The 19,368-nt window shown below is 53.1% G+C and overlaps 1 protein-coding gene across 1 annotated transcript in view; it reads right to left on the minus strand.

Annotated features, from left to right (window-relative positions):
- Positions 1-5,868: 5,868 nt before the first annotated feature.
- The window catches only part of SHC3 (SHC adaptor protein 3), a 98,144-nt gene continuing 84,644 nt past the window's right edge, over positions 5,869-19,368 (minus strand). The window contains exon 12 of the mRNA XM_047097282.1: positions 5,869-5,997. Within this exon, the coding sequence (XP_046953238.1) occupies positions 5,869-5,997 (129 nt within the window). The remainder of the gene's footprint in view (positions 5,998-19,368) is intronic.

A 19,368-nucleotide genomic window follows, 5' to 3' on the forward strand; every position in this document is an offset into this window, starting at 1 on the left:
ATGCATGAGAAGGGTGCCCCGCAGGCTCTGAATGTCCCCTGTGACCCTCCCGCCCCACCCGCCTCCAGCTCACACAGCCTTCAGACCCCCGGGCCCAACCGGGAGCCCCAGCCTCCACTGTCCTGTTGAACCTGGCCACGCGGGCCACCAGGCCCGTCTGACCCTCGTGCCCCGGGTGTGTTTGTTTCCTACCGGATGACAGATTCCCGTCTCTCCCGGGAGCCCAGCACAGAGCCTGCCGCACAGGAACCCGTGCACAGACGGGGCCGAGACGAATGCCCGCCAGCTGCGGGGTGCACAGCTGTGCCCAGGCAGACCGCTCGCCCCCGAGCACACCCGGTGCGGACAGCTTTTCCGCACCTGTCCCTTCCTGCCCGTCGTCTCTGACCTCGGAAAGACACTGCCGGATGCAAGCAGCGCGTAAGACTGGACTTGCTCGTCCCCGAACGCTTCTTCTTCCCTTCAGCCTCCTGCGCTGTCTCCCTCCTTCCTTGTCTTCCCTGCCGGCCCCCCTTCCCTCCTGCCCCTCGGTCACTTCCACAGTGCCCACCCCGCCCTCCTGTCTGTTCGTGCTCCCCCTTGCACTTGGGTCCCACCTCCGGCGGCATCCAGGACGCTCCTCCACGAGTCTGCAGAGGCCAGGACCTGTCAGCCCCCAAACTCTTCACGTCTGCTTAACTTCCTGCCTGTCCTTGTGGCTTAAAATACCAGAGCCCGGGGAGGGTAGGCCGAGGTGCCCGTTCCACCGCCCGCCCGCGCACGCACACACACAGGTGTGCATCCGCCGTGATCAGCGCAGGTACGTGCGCACGCGCAACTGACATTCAGAGTCCTCGTACAAAATCGCAGTTTTCCTGGCTGCTATAAAATGTGCCAGTTTTAAAACTGTGCATTTGTTGCTTGCAAACTTATAAATATTTATAAGCTCCATTATAAATAAATTGTGGCTGGCAGACGGCACTCTGTCCGCCAGCAGCGATTGCTCGAGTTCTCGATGCTTATCAATCCTCCACTTTTAAAACTCAGAGCACGGGCTCTGGGATCTAGAACACGAAGCGGTAGGAAAACCTACTGGTAAATTGGAGGGGAGCCCTCAGTAGGGGAGGGCTGGCAGCTCACACCCGATGGTGGTCCACCCTCCCTGTTTAGCAGAAATACACATTCCTGGGCCCGCGCAGCCCTCCTGGGGTGGGGCCTGGGGCCTCCTCGCTGCCCCGCGTCTCCAGATCTGCTTGGCCCCGAGGACTGTGTCTCCGCCTGGGATTCCCGGCCCGGGGAGTGTGCACAGGGCCCGCTTCCCACCTGCGCCCGGCTGGCAGCTAAGCCCAGCTGGGTACGTGCTGAGTTGTGTCCACCCTGCCTCCTGCCGCCCCTCACTCTGCCACACCACGGTGACTGGGCCGATCGTGCCCTCCTCCTCCTCCTCCTCCTCCTCCTCGACTTCCTTCCCTTCCCCACCCCTGGGGCATCGCCGGGAGAAACGACAGCCAGTCAGACCCTCTCGGGGTCTGCGGCTGAAGGGCCCCAAACAGAAACACCTCCTCGTCCCGGAAGGGGCACGAATGCAAACCCAAGCGGGAAGAGCTGTTTGCCATTTTCCATCGGGGGCTGAGCGTTACACACACCGTCAAGGACCCTCATGAGTCCTGCGCTCCGTCCTACGTTCAGCCACTGACTGTCCCCGCGCTGCGGCAAGTCCCCTGGCCCTAGTCCCCCCACTGAAGAGCTGGGTCTAGAGCTACAGGATGCTGATCCCATAGCCCTCCCTTGCTTGTGACCCTCGGGGGCGGGGGGGGGGGGGCACGGCACATCCGGGTTCGTAGCACGTGCCAGCAGCGTGGTTTTCCCACTTCATCCTTCCCAGGACCGTTTTTAAAGTTTCACTACACAGCCTGGTGTTCTGAGACACGTGACCCAGATTTGTCTGCGACACGCGGTGACCCAAGCGCAGTATTTCCACCATCCCCCTCCCCCCTTCCCCACCGCCACAGAAAGGCGAGGGGGGGGGGCGTGCACGCAGGGGGGCGGGACGCACGCATATGCTACTCCGCCAGCCAGAGAGCCCGTCACACGTGTGCACGAAGCATCCCAGGGATCAGCTGTCCTTCCTCTTCACGTATATTCACCACCACCTCCCATCTCACGGCGGGGACACCGCACAGCCCTGCGGTGCAGGTGGCACGCGGGCCAGCGCTCAGAGAAGCCCCAGCAACCAGTGTGAGGCCTCGTGGCTCTGGGGCGCCGCCTGGGAGGCCTGGGACCTCGTGGGAACTGCCTCCACCCCGTGACCGATTCCCGGAAATAAGGACCAGGGCCTCAGGTTTCAGGTGTCACTTATGAGAAGGACGCCTCCCCCCACCCCCACCAGGCATCTGATGCCACCTGAAAGGAACTGTCCATCTCAGGAGCCCAGGACGGGCAGGGCCAGCAGACACGCGGCCACAGTGTCCGAACACAGGGCCCTTTCAGGGGCCGCTCTAACTGCCGCCCTGCCCCTCCACCCGCCTCCCGCTGCTGCCCCTCCTTGGAAGTCAGGCCTCCCTCTTCCTCTGCAGGCGGCTTGTCACTTTCTGTCTTCCCTGGAAATTATCCCGGTGCCTTCCTCCCTGCGAGACCCTCAGGACACTGTATGTCCTGCAGCTGGGCCTCTGTCCATCCTTCCACCCCAACAGCCAACACAGCCATAAGCAATCCTTGTTCAAATGAAACGGGGGGCAGCAGAGTGGCCAGCGGGTCCTTGGGCCGTCGAGTATAGGAGCCCGGGAGTGGTGGCCCGGGCACAGGGGTGGGTCGGGAGATGCTCGCATGCGTCAGCCATCAGTCCGCGGAGCGCCCAGGGCCTCAAGCATCAGAGCTCAGTGAAACCACCGGCCAGCAGCCCCACGGGGACCCTGTGGGCGCTCAGAGGGACAAACGAGGATGTCATTTGAAAGTACCGCTGATTCACACACGGAGGTGTTGGGGGGGGGTCTCCAGGGCTGCCGCACCAATGCGGCATCGGAGGCCCGCCGGGCCTGCCTTGTACACCCAGCACAGCCGGGGGCAGGGGCCCAGCAGGGGGGCGCAGGCCCGGTGCCACCATGCACCCCGGGGGCGGCCAGGCACAGCGCACAGAGAACATACCCGGGGTGCAGAGACCCTGGGACACACAGCCCTGCCCTGGCAGAGGTGCAGGCTGGGAACTGGGCGACGGGGGACCCAGGCTGGCCCGGGGAATCCTGAGTCCCAGGCACGGCAGAACCCGGTAACACCAACGGAGCAGGACAGCTCGGCCGGCTGCCCGCCCACCGCGTGGCTTTGAAGGTGGGGTACCCACCCCGCCTCAGTTTCCCCGCCTGTGAATGAGGCCCTTCACACGGCCTTGAAGGGGAGCTGAGATGACCCCGCGGAGCCCCAACATGCTTCACAGGGGAGGGCCAAGGAAGAGAGACTCGAAGGCACCCCTGGGTCTCCAGGTTGCTCCGGTGGCTACAAAGGGGCACGATTTCCCACTGGCACTGTTCCTTTGTAAGCAAACCCTGGAATCTGAGCTTAAAAATACATGTTTTGAATTAATATTGAAACAAGAATTTGATCTCCCGCCAATACTTCTAATTTTCTAAATTGATTCTCATGCAAAGAAAACATGATATATATATATATATATATAAACATATATATATATATATATTGCTTATCATCACTGAGACAGACATTGACTTCACAGCAGAGAGCTCCCGCACCTGCAGATTACCATCTGTCACATCCTCAAGAGGGAAAAGAAAGCAGGTCACGTGTTCAGGGCTTCGGGGTCCCCAACCAGCCCTTCCTACTTTGCCCTGAAACATTAGCATTTGGGAGGTGCCCTTAACACGACACAGTGGGGCACTAAAAAGTCAGTTTACCCATCTTTATATGTGTGGACGCTCCCACACTGGGGTGGGACCTCTGGTACGTCTGCAGGGCTGCAGGCCTCTGGGGTACGGGGCACAGGGCGGTTCCCACCCCCGCCCCGTCTGCGTCGTCACAGGGCAGGAGCCTGAACGATGCCACCCCAACCCCGTTCAGCTCCCACTGCTTCCGAGTGACCTGGGGCAGAGTATCCGCACCGTGACTGAAACCAGAACTGTTCTTTCCAGGAAGAGGCGGATGGTCCTACGTTAGTTCCAATCCACGGCAGAACATTCTAGAAGACTGAAGCCACCGTCACCTTGGATCCACTGGACCCTCAAGGGACAAAAACTCCTAAGAAGCCCCACACACATCTGTGGAGCTGCCCGACTCCCCCATCACCCACAAGCTTCACCCTATCTTCCATCCTGGACACACACACCCCAAGAACAGAAATGGGGTTCATTTAGCATTAGAACTTCACAGATTCACTCAACAGAATTTTTTAAATCCACCCTTAACTCCTCACTCTTGAAGCATCGAATTTATTACCGTCCCACTCTAAGCGCGCGGAAGGTCCTTCTGTTGCTCCGACCCAGGGGTGCCTCGCACCGTGGGGCCGCACGGGACGGGGGCCTGTGCCGTGGCACCGATTAGAAGGTGCCAGCCGACGAATGGATCCTTCTGTCTTTTAAAAGACAGCATCTGTTAAAATCACATGGGAACGTCAACACGGGCGTTTTTTAAAAGTTACAGGCACTGTTGACCTCCTGACACCGAATGACCCCGTAAGAAATCCCAGTACTCCAGCTCAAAGGAAGGGGTCGAGACAGAGCTCCGTGGGGCACGGGCCCTTTCCACGGAGCAACTGGGAAATCTGCTGCAGAGACAACCAGCCACCTAACCCACCGACCACTCGAGAAGCAGGAAGCCTCCGACCGATCCCGCGGGCCCGAGTCACCAACCTCAGGCAAACGTGGGGCAAGAGCCACGGCCGCGCACACGTCTCCGGGACGGAGCACGCGTGTCAGATCTGCCTTCGACACAGCTCGTACCGGTGCATTTTTCGCTGTCGGATTCAGGGCAGGGACGGTTTTCTAGCAGCTACCGCGGCGGCTTGCCATCATCGGATTGGCTGGAAGGACACAGAAGCCAAGACTTCGCCCCAGCCAGCCCCCCGCCCCCCCCACAGTAACACAGATGGGAGCAATGGAAGAGTTTGCCAGTGAAGATGTTGGTCACTGAGGCTCCTTTGGTGCCACATCTGGCAGTAAGATCTTTGAGAACCCTGGACAACTGAGGTCAAGGGGGACGGGATTCCCATGCTCAGGCACCACCGACACGGCCGGGTTGACAGTTCGGCGGCACCAGGTGTCAGGTGCGGGAGCCGGGAGCTCACGGTGCAGTGCAGACGGCCGGGGGGGCGGGGGGCGTCATCGCGGAGGGAGGGGGCGCCGACACCCCGAGGGGCGGCCCCCGGGACCAGAGCTAGGCCCTTTCGGGTGGCAGCCCGCCTTCTTCTGCGCCGACTCCGTATTTTTTACTCCATATTTTTAGAACCCTCCTGCCTGCTTCTAGTCCCCGTGTTGTGCTTATCGGGTAAGATTGCAGGTCACACCTTCCTAGGGGAATTTCTCAGGAGAATGGGTCAGTTGAATTAAATTTTTTGCCCGGACAACTAGAGTCAAACTTTTTTTTCCATTAAAAACATACAGCACAGAACGTTAGTCTTACATCTTTCTTAGTCTTAAAAAATATAAATATAGAGGGCTAATTTGTACAGGATGTATAGGTATGTACACCTTTAATATGCACACGAGAAAATCAGGACAAGTTTATGAAACTTGCACTTTTCGGACACCTTCCTCCTGGGGCATTTGGACAAGGCTCTGAGCCCGTGGGCGGCTGCCCGAGTTTCCATAGCCCCCGTACCCATTTCCCGGGAAGAACCAGGTCTCCTGACCACCGGTGCAGGGTCAGGACGGGGTGGCCGGCCGGTCACAGGGGCTTCTCCACCGGCTGCTGGAGACAGAGCTCGCTTCCAGCAGAGACGATGGGCAGGTTGTTCTCCAGGTGGTGGTTGATGAGGTGGCTGATGCTGTCGAAGACCCTGTCCTTCGTCCGGACCTGGGAGGGACACAGAGGGCAGGATGCATGACCCACGGGCAGAGAAAAGAGAACGCACGTGCTTGGAGCCAGCCCCAGACCATGGGAACCGGAGCGGCGACCTCCCTGGGGCCTCTGCACTCTCTCAGAGACACGTCTGCGAAGTCCCCAGTGATCGGCACTGGCCGGTCATTCAGCCTGTCACCTGCCATGTGTCTTCAGCAACCACCCTGCCTTCTGCTGCCAACCTTTTCTCTCCTGCTCCTCTCCTGCCCTCGAAAGACCCGTCTGGCCGTCCTGCACTCGCACCCAGAGGGGGTCCACGTAGTCCTTCCGTCTCCCGCACTGGGGGGCGAGCCTGTCTGGGACGCAGGGGCGGCGCAGCATGCTCCTGGTTTCTTGGTGCAATGCCCGCCTGCCAGCCTCCGAGCAAATGAACCCTGGGGGTGGGGTGGGGGTGTGGGGAGGGTCACCACTTTCCGCTGCTCACCGGGCCTGCGCCTTGGTCCCTGGGCTGCTACACTCCCAGTGTAGACCACACTTGAAGAAGGCAGAGGACGCCTAGCCAGGAACAGTCTCCGGCTGCTGTGGACACAGCCCCCGTGGCCTCCTTTGAGGGGATGGGAGACAGGTCAGGGAGCAGGTGCCTGGCTACACCTGATGGCCCTCCAGCCCTTAGATGGTCCTCATGATGGCTCTTGGATGCCCTGGGTGTCTGACCTCTCTCTCCAGCCTTATTTCTGGGGACCCCCCTTCCCTGGGCCACAGCTCTCCCCCACCTGTCTCTCAGGGACTCTGAGGGCACATCTAGTTTCTTCCTCCTTACCTGTCCCCGTATTCTCTCTTTTCCTCTAATCCCATCCTCACCCCTGATGTGGCCACTCTTGTCTCTCCCTTCCGCCAACCTACCAATGGGATGTCTATTCTGAGCCTTCAGCCTTGATCTCATTCTTATCCCAAATCTATAGTCCAGGTGGGCCCATTAAAGCCCCCCCACCCCGCCCCCCGGCCACCTGCTCTAGGATCTACAAGATAGCAGCCACAGGCAACAGTAGAAACTTAGAAATGAGGGTGCTCTGTTCTCCTGGGGTCCCACACTGAGGTAGGCCCCCTTCCCCACAGGTGTCTGTAAGCATGGAGGGACAGGGACCCACTGGGCCACGGGGTTCCTGACCCTTGGGCACTGAGCCTCACCAAGGATGTGACCCAATGGGCACATTAGGAAAGGAATCTTTTTGCAAGAAATTTTGGCATCTTTTCATCAAGGCTGTTTAATCCTCCTGAGTTCTGTAGAATCCCCACCCCAGAAAGACCCTGAGGTGACATGGGCAGGCCCCTTTCTGGGAGGTGAGGGGCACCCAGGACTCAGCCTGAGACTACTGTTGGCTGCTGCCTTGACGCTGACTTCTTCTTCCCACTTCTTAGTGATGAACACTCATCGAAGTTCGGGGGCAGCAGGGGTGAATGAAAGAGGGTTTATGACAGGGCAGTGTCTGGGATAGCAGTCTTAGCATGGACTCACGTCCAAATCACCAGACAGTGTTCAGTAACCCCGTGCCCAGGCCAACCCCACCAGGAGCTTGGGGTGGGGCTCGGCCAACCGGCATGTCTCTCGATCCCCTCCCCCCCATGATTCCAACATATTGCCCAAGCTGCCCCCTGGTGGGCATCTTTGGGGTATGAAGGCTGGGCCACAATGAACACACACATACAAACAAAACCATGAAGAGTTATATGATATAAATTTACTGCCTGAATAGGCCAGTTCACTCCATTCGCATCAATGCTTGCTGAAACTCCAGTCTGGCTTCTTCCCAGAGAACCTGCAGTCCCCAGAGCTATCTGTATGGACCCACTTGCTATGTGGGTCAGAAAAGAAGAAAGAGCTGAAATCAGTATTCTAAGCTTTTACCTTAGTAAACTAGAAAAAAGAACAAATTAAATCCACAGGAAGCATAAGGAAAGAAATAATGAAAAAATTAGAGCAGAAACCAATGACACTGGAAACAGGAAATCAATACAGAAATCAATGATCCCCAAAGCTGGTCCTTCGAAAAGATACGTAACAATTGATAAGCCTCTAGCCAGGCTAAGAAAAAAAATGAGAGAAGACACTTACTAATATCGGAAATGAAAGAAGGGTCATCACTACAGATCTCATGGAATTTAAAAGGATAATGAAGGAATACTATAAATAACTCTATGCCCACAAATTTGATAACTCCTTAAAAATGGACCCATTTCTTGAAAGACACAACTTCACAAAACTCTTACAAGAAGAAATAGATGGTTTGAATAAACCTGTGGCTATTTAAAAATTGAATCAATAGTGAATAATCTGCCAACATAGAAAGCACCAGGCCCAGATAGGTTCACTGGTGAACTCTACCAAACACTTAAAGACAAAATTTACCAAGTCCCTACAATCTCATTCAGAAGACAGAAGCAGAAATAATATCACTTAACTCACTCTATGAGGCTAGTACGACTCTAACATCAAAAGCAAACAAAGACATTACAGGAAAAGAAAACTACAGACCAGCACCTCTTATGAACACACATGCAAAAATCCTCAACAAAACACTAACGGATTGAATCCAACAATGTATAAGAAGAACTATACACCATGACCAAGGGGGATTTATCCTGGGTCTGCAAGGCTGCTTCCCCATTCAGAAATCAACACAATCCATCACACCATTAGGGTGAAGACAAAAACTCCATGATCCTATCAATGGAAACAGAAAATTCAACCAATTCTTGGTAAAAGCTCTCAGTAAACTAGGAATACGGGTGAAACTTCCCCCACTTGATAAAGACATCCACAAAAATCCTACCGCTAACATCCTACTTAATGATGAGAAACTTGAACAAGGCCAGGGTGTCCCGCCTCACACTCCTCAACACCATCCTGGAAGTCCTCGTTAATGCAGTAAGACAAAAAAGGAAATAAAAGGCAAAGACAGCATTTTCAGTGAACGGTGCTGCAGCACCGGGATACCCACATATATTTTACAGAAAGCCTAGATCAGAACTTACACCCTTCAAAAAATTAACTCAGAATGGATCACAGACTTAAATGTAAAATGCAGAATTATTAAACTCTTAAAAGAAAACACAGGGAGAACCTTAGTGACCATGGGTTTGGTGATGACTTTCTAGATAAGACATCAAAGGCCTGATTCGTGAATGAAAGAAACGATAGGCTGGACTTCATCAAGATTAAAAACGTCTGATCCACAAGTGACACCTTCAAGACAGTGAGCAGAGCAGCCACGGACTGGGAGAAGGTATTTGCAAAAGACACATCTGATAATGAACCGGTCTCTGAAATATACGAACAGCTCTTAATACCAGCATTAAGAAAACAACCACATTTAAAAAATGGGGCAAAGACCTTAACAAACACCTCAGCAAAGAGGACGCACAGGTGGCAAACAAGTACGTGAAAAGATGCCCTACAGCACGAGTCACCAGGGAAACACAAGTTACAACACTGAGATGCCACCACACACCTATCAGAATGGCCAAAATCCACAACACCGACAACTGCCAATGCTGGTGTGCAATGGGAACTCTTGTCACTGCTGGTGGATTGCAAAACGGGACAGATAGTTTAGAAGATAGTTTGGTGGTTCCTTTTTTTTTTTTTTTTTTTTAAATTTTTTTTTTTCAACATTTTATTTTTTTTATTTTTGGGACAGAGAGAGACAGAGCATGAACGGGGGAGGGGCAGAGAGAGAGGGAGACACAGAATCGGAAACAGGCTCCAGGCTCTGAGCCATCAGCCCAGAGCCCGACGCGGGGCTCGAACTCACGGACCGCGAGATCGTGACCTGGCTGAAGTCGGACGCTTAACCGACTGCGCCACCCAGGCGCCCCGGTGGTTCCTTTTTTTTTAAATGTTTGTTTATTTTAAGAGAGAGAGGGATAGAGAGTGAGCAGGGGAGGAGCAAAGAGAGAGGAGAGAGAGAGAATCCCAAGCACACTCCACACTGTCAGCATGGAGCCCGATGAGAGGCTCGAACCTGAACCCTGAGATCACGACCTAAGCCGAAACCAAGAGTTGGATGCTTAATCGACTGAGCTATGCAGGTCTTGTAAAACTAAACACATGTGATGAAGGAGGTGCTGGTAGCTGAGGTGTGGGGGGCCGGGCCCCGGTGCCAGGCTGAGACCGGGTCGAGCAACGGCTCCCTGTTGACTCAAGCCAACCCGGTGGTTCCCCCTCCCATTCCCCCACTTTCAAGGGCATAGGAAAGCCTTGTCAAGGCTGAGAAAGTTAATTCCTGAAGCCTGTGGTCTGCAGGTGTTGGCAGTAATGCTACCTCCCTTTTTTCTACCCCGAGTCAGATGGAAACAAACATGGGAACTGTGTTTTGCTAGCAATCTATCAACAAGGTCTTGTGACCCGTTCAGAAAGTTCGCAAGGTACACAGAACTAAATGTTTTGGCTGGCAGTGATCATGTGAAACCTGTTTATTCTTAGAATGACCTGATCCACAAGAGTCTTATAAAAGATTGTGTACAGCAACAACAAAGTCGTCACTTGGGCCATCAGCCCAGGGGACCCTCCTGTTCCCAAACTTTCTCTTCTCTCTTTTTTTTCTTACATTCCCCTACCCTCAGGACCCTGATCTCGGTGTTTGTTGCGCCGGTCGAAACACTGAGGTTTGGGGGCAGGGTGAGCTGTGGGAAGGAATCCATGGGGCAGTTGGGCAAGGGGGTGGGGGCCGTACCTTCTGCTTTAGGTATCGTGGGTTCAAGTTGTCTAGGGAACATTTAAATTAGGTGCCCAGTAGTCAGAAATACCATTTAGAGATATTGTACGTTAACAACTATACTCAACCAATGACAGAATGATTACATCCGTCCCCTTCCAAAAGGTCACACTAGCTGCGGCAAAGCCATCAGACAAGATAGTCCCTGATTAAAATCTGGTTCCATTGGAACGGGTTGCACACTCAGACCTGCTGCTCTTTGTCTAATGTCTCAGATTGGGCCGGATCCACTGGTGGACCCTCCACTCCCAGAGGCTCAAGCCCAAATACAACCTAACCCGAGCGGGATGTAGACCCACCCAGCCACATTGCTTGGCCTCTCCCAGGTTTGAAATTAAGGTGAGGCTCAGGTCCTTCTTAGACCCAACGGACACAGTGCCAGGTTCACATCAGCCCTCTGGGGCTGCAACACCAAGAGTCAGGCTTGGGACTGTGAGTGCCAGCTGCTTACATCCTTCCAATCAACACCTTGCCCACATGGGCACTCCTTTTCCCCAACAGCAGGAGGAAAATTTAGAGACTCACAAATAACCCAACGTCCCACCTTAAGACACTAAAAACCCTGAACTGAGCAGGAGAAAGGACATCATAAAGATTAAAGCAGAGATAAAGCAGAGAATGGGAAAATAATAGAGAAAATCAATGAAACCAAAAGCAGCTTCTCTGAAAAGACCAACAAATTTGACGAAGTTGGAGGACTCACACTTCTGGATTTCAAAACTAATTACAAAGCTACAATAATCAAAACAGTGTGGTACTGATATAAAGACAGGCATATAAGGCAGTGGAAAAGAACAGAGGGCCTAGAAATGAGCCCCTGCATATGCGGTCAAGTGATTTTTGACTAGGGTGCTATGACCATTCAACAGGAAAGGGACAATTTTTTCAACAAATGGTGCTGGGGAAACTGGGTGTCCATATACAAAAGAATAGAGTGCCTGTAGCTGATGCCATATACAAAAATTAACTCAAAATGGATCAAAGAGCTCAATGTAAGGCCTAAAATTCTTAGAAGAAAACTCAGGGCAAAAGCTTCAAGGCACTGAATCTGCAATGGTTTCTTGGATATGGTACCAAACGCCCAGGCAACAAAAGAAAAACCAGACAATTTGGACGTCATGAAAATTGTAAAGTTTTGTGCATGAAAGACACTATCAACAGAGTAAAAAAGCAACCTACAGGATGGGGGGATAAATTTGGAATTTGTGTATCTAATAAGTGATGAATATCCAGAATATGTAAAGTACTCCTAAAACTCAATAATAAGAAATAGACAACCTGATTCAAAAATGGGCAAAGAACTTGAACTGCCATTTCTTCAAAGAAGACACATAAATGACCATGTGACCGAATGACATGGCCAATAAGTACATGAAAAGATGCTCCACAACCCTCATCATCAGAGAAATGCAAATCAAGATACCACCTCACACTCATGAGAATGACCACCATCCCCAAACCAGAAAATAGCAGGTGTTGACCAGGAGGAGGAGACATTAGAGCCCTTGTGCACTGTTGGCAGGAATGTGAAATAGTGCAGCCACTGTGGGCTGTGTGATGGCTTCTCAAAAACATTTTGTTAATGAATTCTCATATGACTCAGCAATTCCCCTTCTAGATGTACACCCAAGAAACTCAAAGGAGAGTCTCAAAGAAATACCTGTGCATTGTATTAAGAGCAGCGTTTCCTGCAATAGTTAAAATGTGGAAGCAACAAGTCCGTCCACACATGAATGGATGGGCAAAATATGGTTTATCCACAATATTGGATATTGGAATATGGTCTATTCCACAATAAATGGAATATTGTGCAGCCTTAGGAAGGAAGGAGATCCTGACACGTGCTCCAGCGTGGATGAACCCTAAGGACAGCATGAAACAGGCCAGTCACAGAAGGACAAATGAGCTGTGACTCCGCTTACATGACGTCCGTAGAAGAGTCAAATTCATAGAGACAGAAAGTAGAATGGTGGATGCCAGGGGCTGGGGGTGGAGGGGACAGGGAATTATTTAATGGGGACAGAGTTTCAGATTTGCAAGACAAAAAGAGTTCTGGGGATGGATATTGGTTGTACAACTACACTCACACCACCCACACCACTGAACTGTACCCTTACAGCTGGCTTAGATGGTAAATTTTATGTCCTGTGTATTTTACCACAACAAAAAAAAAATGAAGAAAAAGAAGAAAAACACGGACAAAGGATTCGAACAGACGTTAGTCCAAAGAAGATGCGTAAACAGCCAATAAGTATCTAAAGAGATGCTTGACCTTATTAGTCACGAGGGAAATGCAAATCAAAATCACAGTGGTCTGTCACTGCCCGCCCACACGGATGGCCAGAATCCAAACGCCAGATAATAACAAGGGTGGGAGACGGCACGGAGAAATCGGGGCCCTCGCACACTGTTAGTTGGAATGTAAAATGGTGCAGCTGCTTTGGAAAAAAAACTGTGTGACGGTCCCTCGGGTGGCAGATTACAGAGCCACCACACGACCTAACAAATCCACTCCTGGGTGTATGTCCAAGAGAAATGAAAACACACGTCCACACAGGAACTTGGACGTCATGTTAGCGGCAATGTTCGTGACAGCCAAATGTCCATCACGAATAAAGCATGGGCTGTCCGTGAGCGGAATGTTCCTCAGCCACAGAAAAGAATGAGGTGCTGACACCCGCCACAACGCGGATGACCCTTGACAACACCGCACTCGGTAAAAGAGGCTAGTCACAAAGGACTACGTATTTATAGGATTCCATTCAGAGGGAGCTCCACAAGGGAGAAACCCACGGAGACTGGGCGACGGGAGGCTGGTGGGTGACAGCTGAATGCAGAGGCATTTCTCTTGTAGGTGGTAAACATGTTCCAGACGGACTGTGGCCATGGATGCACACGTCTGTGAATATGCCTTTAAAGTCTCTGTGTCTACCAGTTTACAGAAGAGCCAGGGGTCAGGGCACAAGTGACATAGGGACACCACAACCCAAATCACAGTGTGGGATATTCTACAGACAAGTTATCTAGTCGCTCAAGGAAACCACTGGAGTCCAGGGAGATGGAGGGAAAACAGAGTAAGAGTCTTCAGAGGCCTCACAAAATGGACCATGTGGACCACGCTTGAATTCTGATTCCATCAAACGTACTATACACAGAACATCTTTGAGATAATCAGGGAAATTTGAATATGTTGAACGACTATCTTTAGTTTTGTCGGATATAACAACTATGTCGTGTCGTTGTTGCCTTCATACCCTTAGTGGTGGAAATGATGCTGAGATATTTACAAGAGGAGTGCACTGAAGGATGCCTGGATTTGCGATCAAATGTTTCAGGAAGCCCCTCCCTCCCCTTCTCTCCAGTCCCTTCCTTCCTGACTGAACGGTCGGTCCAAATGCCAAGGAAGACGAGTGCTGTGCTCTGGGGGTGGGGGGGGGCAGCCACGGTGGTCCCCAGTGGGAGACTGGAGTCCAGGGGCAGTGAGGAGTGTACCACAGGACAGGTGACAGGAGGACACAGGACAGGAGGTGGGTGGCCCGCGTGGGCATCAGAGCCAGGAGGGGGGGTCAGAGCGAGCTCAGGGGGAAGGGAGCCCCCGGGGAACGGCTGGGCAGGGAACCGGCGCCCCCGCGGGGCGAGGGCAGGGGCGGCCGCTGTGATGGGGGTGCACCTCACACGTGGGGGGTTAACCAAGTCGGTGAAAATACAAAGGTGAGGGGTCAGGCTTCTCATCGCTGGAGGAGAGACTTAGAAATGCAGGAAAAGAAAAACGGATGAACCCTGTGATATCAGACTGGAATCGGAAGAATTACCACGAGCGTACCACTTGTAACATCCAGAGATGGACACACAAATGGACACAGACACGAGCGTGCGCGTGTGCGTGCGTGTGCATCTGTCGGCACCAATCCGTCCATCTCGAGGACACGGGAGCGGCAGCGCCCCCACTTGAAGATCCTGGTCTCCCCGTGAGAAACAAGCAGGCCAGGCCTCCAACTGCAGTGGAGGAAGACGGTCCCGTGACGTCCGTGTGTATTTGAAGCAAAGACAAAGAAGAGTGTCGAAGGGACGCGGTGAGAAGCCACCGAACAGTCAGGCAGCTGTGAATCCACACGGATGAAAACAAATTACTTAACAGCTGGAAAGGTGGATTCATGTAGTTTCAGGGTACCTCCTCCCAAATACGTAATAATTACAAGGGAAGGCGAGAGTGTGCAGGGGCAAAGCCTGCCAGACGCCCCCTTCGTCCCGCATCCGGGAGAACACTCACGGACACCACTCCCAGCGTGGTGTCTCCGTGACGGCGTGACCCGGATGCATAATCTGACCCCGACTCGGAGGACAGGTCAGAAAACCGGACTGAGAAGGAGCCTGAGGTGAGGGGGACTGAAGACACAGGACAGCCCGAGGCGGTGAGGGATTCTGAGCGGATCCTTTCCAGTAAAGGCCGTTCCAGGAGCGGCCAGGGGACAGGAAGGGGGTCGGCAGAAGCAGGCCGCGGGGGCGCCATCAGGGCGAAGGCGCGATTCTGTGTGCACCACACTCGCACTCGGGGGCCGGGGGCGACGGAGACTTTGGGCAGGGTACTCGCAAATCATTCCGTGGGAGAACGCTGTCCTCTACTTTCAAACACCATTGTCCCCTCTAAAATAACGGACGGGTGAATCGAGATCGGGACAATATTGGTAAACTGTGCAGCGAATACCGGGACCACGGGAGTTCATTACGCTTCTGTCTCTATTTTGTGCTTCAGAAAACACTGAAAGGGCTGTTGACAGAGACAGAGGGTGAGACAGGGAGGTCGCACGGACGCGACCAGCGCTGCTGGGGAGAGAGAGGCTTGATGTATTTACAGGCACAGAGACAACCTGGGAAATGAAAACACTTGTCAAAAATTGAAAAATGGGCTACGCTTTAGTTTCCAGGGAGAATCAAGAAAGGACACCTGTTGGGGCGCCCGGGGGGCTCAGTAGGGTGAGCTTCCGATTTCGGCTCAGGTCATGATCTCACCGTTTGTGAGTTCAAGCCCCGCTTCGGGCTCTGTGCTGCCAGCTCGGAGCCTAGAACCTGCTTCGGATTCTGCGTCTCCCTCTCTCTCTTCCCCTCCCCTGCTTGTTCTCTCTCTCTCTCTCTCAAAATAAATAAACGTTAAAAAAGAAGAAGACATGAAACCACCGAGAGCAGTTTGAGCACCAGGAAAGGACTCCGAGAGGGAGCCTGAGCCTGGCCGTGAGCACCACCCCGCTCCCCCGGGATTGGGTTGGGCTGTCACTTCTCATCAAAGACCGCAGGTAACATCCGCTTGGTCACACTTCCCAGGTGTTACGCTGGTAAGAAGTGAAAAGACACGACGGCCTTACCCGCCAGCGGCCAGTGGCCCTGCTCGTACGTCCCTAGTCTATCCTGCACTCGGACCGGTGAGGCAGCCCGAGTGTGGCTTCTCCCACGAGGCCACTGACCGTCCCCACCGTCTCCATCCCCTTCTTCTCCATGGAGCCCCCGGGTTGAAGGGACAGGCCTGGGAGATGGGGGCCCCGGGATGTGAGTGGCCGAACCGAGGACCCGAGGGGCAAGAGTGGGTGGGTGGGAACTGAGCTCCCTTGGCTCAGACCAGTGAGGCTTCCCGTGTCATCTTTTAGATCAGCACCGCCTAGTCTGCCGGAGACAAAGGAAAATTTAAAATAACAACAAGGCTTGTTTGAGCGGGGGGATGGAGGGGGATTATTTTCTTAGTTGCTCTCAGAATAAAATAAAATCCTAATAAATGTGGGGTGTTGGCCGGTTGCTGTTTTCCGATGTCCTGAATGCAAAGCCCCAGCACGTGCTCTCAATGTGCCACGTTCCCGAGACCGCGGTCAGGAAGCCCATGGAACACCCAGCCACGGAACAAGTGCAGGTGTGCTGGAGGTGTGGGTGCCGGTGCAGGTACAGGTGAGGTGCAGGTGTGGGTGTGGGTGCAGCTAGCGGCTCATTATAAAGCAAGCACAGCGCCCCGCTCACCCTGCTGGCCCTACCGGCCGAGGGGATGAATCAAGGACAGGTGCCTCCGGGCGTCATCTTAGCCTCAAGGGGGCTAACTCACCGTGAGGATGCTCCAGACGCCATCTCTGGAGCTGTTTCTGCAGAGCCCGTCGGTGGGGTCGGAGCAGCTGCTGCCCCACGCCTGCCTGGGAGCTCAGGAGCCCCGCCTCCACGCTCCTGGGTCACCCACGTTTCCAGCGACCCCAGGAGCCCTCGTCTCGCACGATCGGTGTGCAGTGGGAAGGCACGCAGGTTCGTACACTCTGCAGTAAATATAGCCTCAGAACTGTTTTGCATCCTTACTTCTCCGAGTAATCTGTTCTGCCAAGTTTCCCCCTTTATAGTCAGGGACCAACCAATTACCATGAAAATCAGATGAATAAATATTGAAGAGAATGTGTTCATCGTCTATTTTGGTGTCCTAACAGCAAGGAAGTGACATTACATTCGTAATTAAGTCTTTCTCAGCTGAAGCTCTCCTCCACTGGATCAATTAAATTAGATCATCAGATCCAGCAAAAAGCCTCCCCAAAGAACACTTATTAGTTGGTGCGACTGATTTTCTCTGAGGTGCCAGATTTCCCCTTAGAAATTAAAGTCTTGTAGACAGCACAGCTGGGGTCGTGGCTTACAAGAACACCTGCTTCAACCACATTCCTTCAGCTTCCTTCCCTCCCACCTTCCAAACTATCTTAAAAAAAAAAAAATGTTTGTAAGTAGGCTCCACACCCAAGGTGGGGCTCGAACTCACAGCCCTGAGATGAAGCGACAGGTGCTCCACCAACTGAGCCACCCGGGTGCCCCTACACGTTACGTTGATACTGGTTTGGGAATGCAGAATATATTAGTAGTAGTACTACATGTCCTTTTTTGAGAGAGAGAGAGAGAGAGAGAGAGAGATGCAAGGGGAGGGACAGAGAGAGAAAGAGAGAATCCCAAGCGGGCTTCATGCTCAGTGCTGAGCCTGATGTGGGGCTCGATCCCTTGACTATGAGATCGTGACCGGAACAAGAGTCAGATGCTTAACCGACTGAGCCCCCCAGACACCCCAATACGTGTCGTTTCGTAATCATCAATCAATCCTTTGTCTACAAGGACTGAGTATATGACCCATTAACCGTCTTTGCTCTATGAGATGGTGTAACGTGGCTAAACTGTTAACTTCTCTTTTCTCAACAATACCTAAATGTTGCAACTGAAATCTTCGCATTCTCTTAGCCTTGCTCAGGTGTTTTCTTTCCTATTTTGTCTCAGAAAACAACAGATGGATTAGTAGCAGCCCTTGCAAAGGGAAACCTCTCTGGGCTGATTCTGTTTAGAGACGCCTATCTGTGATGAGGCATCTGTAGCAGCAGGGGACCCTCAGCTCCCACGTGGCCTGCGGGGGCCCTCAGCTCCCGTAAAAGCCCGAGGTCGATCGGCGCCATCACGTGCTCGTAAAACACCTACTATGTGCCTGGCACTATTCTACATACTGGGCGTAATGACTAAGGCTGCCACCCTCACAGGGATGACAGGGCAGTGGGGGGAACCAGTCAGCGAACCAATGAACAAATAAATGAGTGCTTGTGTGTGACAAGGCCTTGAAGGTCACAACGAATCGTGGTGCAGAAACAGGGGCTCTCCAGGACACTCTATGTGACATACGAAGAGGGACGGCCTCTGATTTGCAGCCGCCCTAGCTTGTTATAAGGTGACTATACCCCTGGCCCCCAAACCAGACCAGCGTACACAAGCAAAAGGCAGCCAAGGCAATGAAGACCGACCCCACGGGTGAAGGGCAGCCAGAAACACCCAAGAGGAAGCGTCGGGTGCCCAAATCCCGCAACGCGGTCCGTGACGGCTGCGTCAGGACCAAGCAGGGCGTGTGCCAGGACGCAGAGTCAGAGGGATCTGCCGGTGTAACTGCCCCCTCCCCACGTTAACAGACTCCAGAAAAAAAACCCCATGATTATTGTACTATTTCAGCTGATGCTAAAGCAGCATTTGACAAAATCCAATACCCATACATGACAAAAGCAATCCGGTAACTAATTTCTATGAATTCCACACAAGCAGGAACTGCCCTCTTAAACCTGCTCACGGACGTATCCCAGGTGTCAAAAGTAGGGCCCAGATTTAGCAGTCACTTGGTGCACAGCTGTTGAGCGACTGAATGAATCAGAGAACGAAGTCCTCTCTTCGGCTGATGAAGACAATCCCCAGAGCTGACGTCACCCTCGGTAGAACAAAACCCGCCAACATCCCCTTTCAGGCTGGGGACGAGACGAGGGCGCCCTCTCCTGGTGAACGCTCCAGGGCGCCCCGGTGAGCGTGCCACGGGGTCAGAAACCGGAAGGCAGGAGACGCGACTGTCCACGTGTGCCACGGCCTGACCGCCGTTCCGGTAACACCGCTGCCATCGGCAAGATTTCTGGGCACAAGATCATACCACATTCCTCTCCCTGCAGCAGTCACTGTTGAGAAAACGTGGCCAAAATCACACACCGCTTGGGCCAAGAATTCAACCCAGACACTCCAGGGAGTAACCAAACAAAGGAAACACAAGAACTTTCCGGAGAGAGTTTTTAAATTCTGACAAGGGACAGCT

Source organism: Lynx rufus, unplaced genomic scaffold (genome assembly GCF_022079265.1).
Source record: "Lynx rufus isolate CCGP_SWC_20201006 ecotype Redwood Valley unplaced genomic scaffold, mLynRuf1.p SCAF_10, whole genome shotgun sequence".
In the NCBI taxonomy this organism is placed as follows: Eukaryota; Metazoa; Chordata; class Mammalia; order Carnivora; family Felidae; genus Lynx; species Lynx rufus.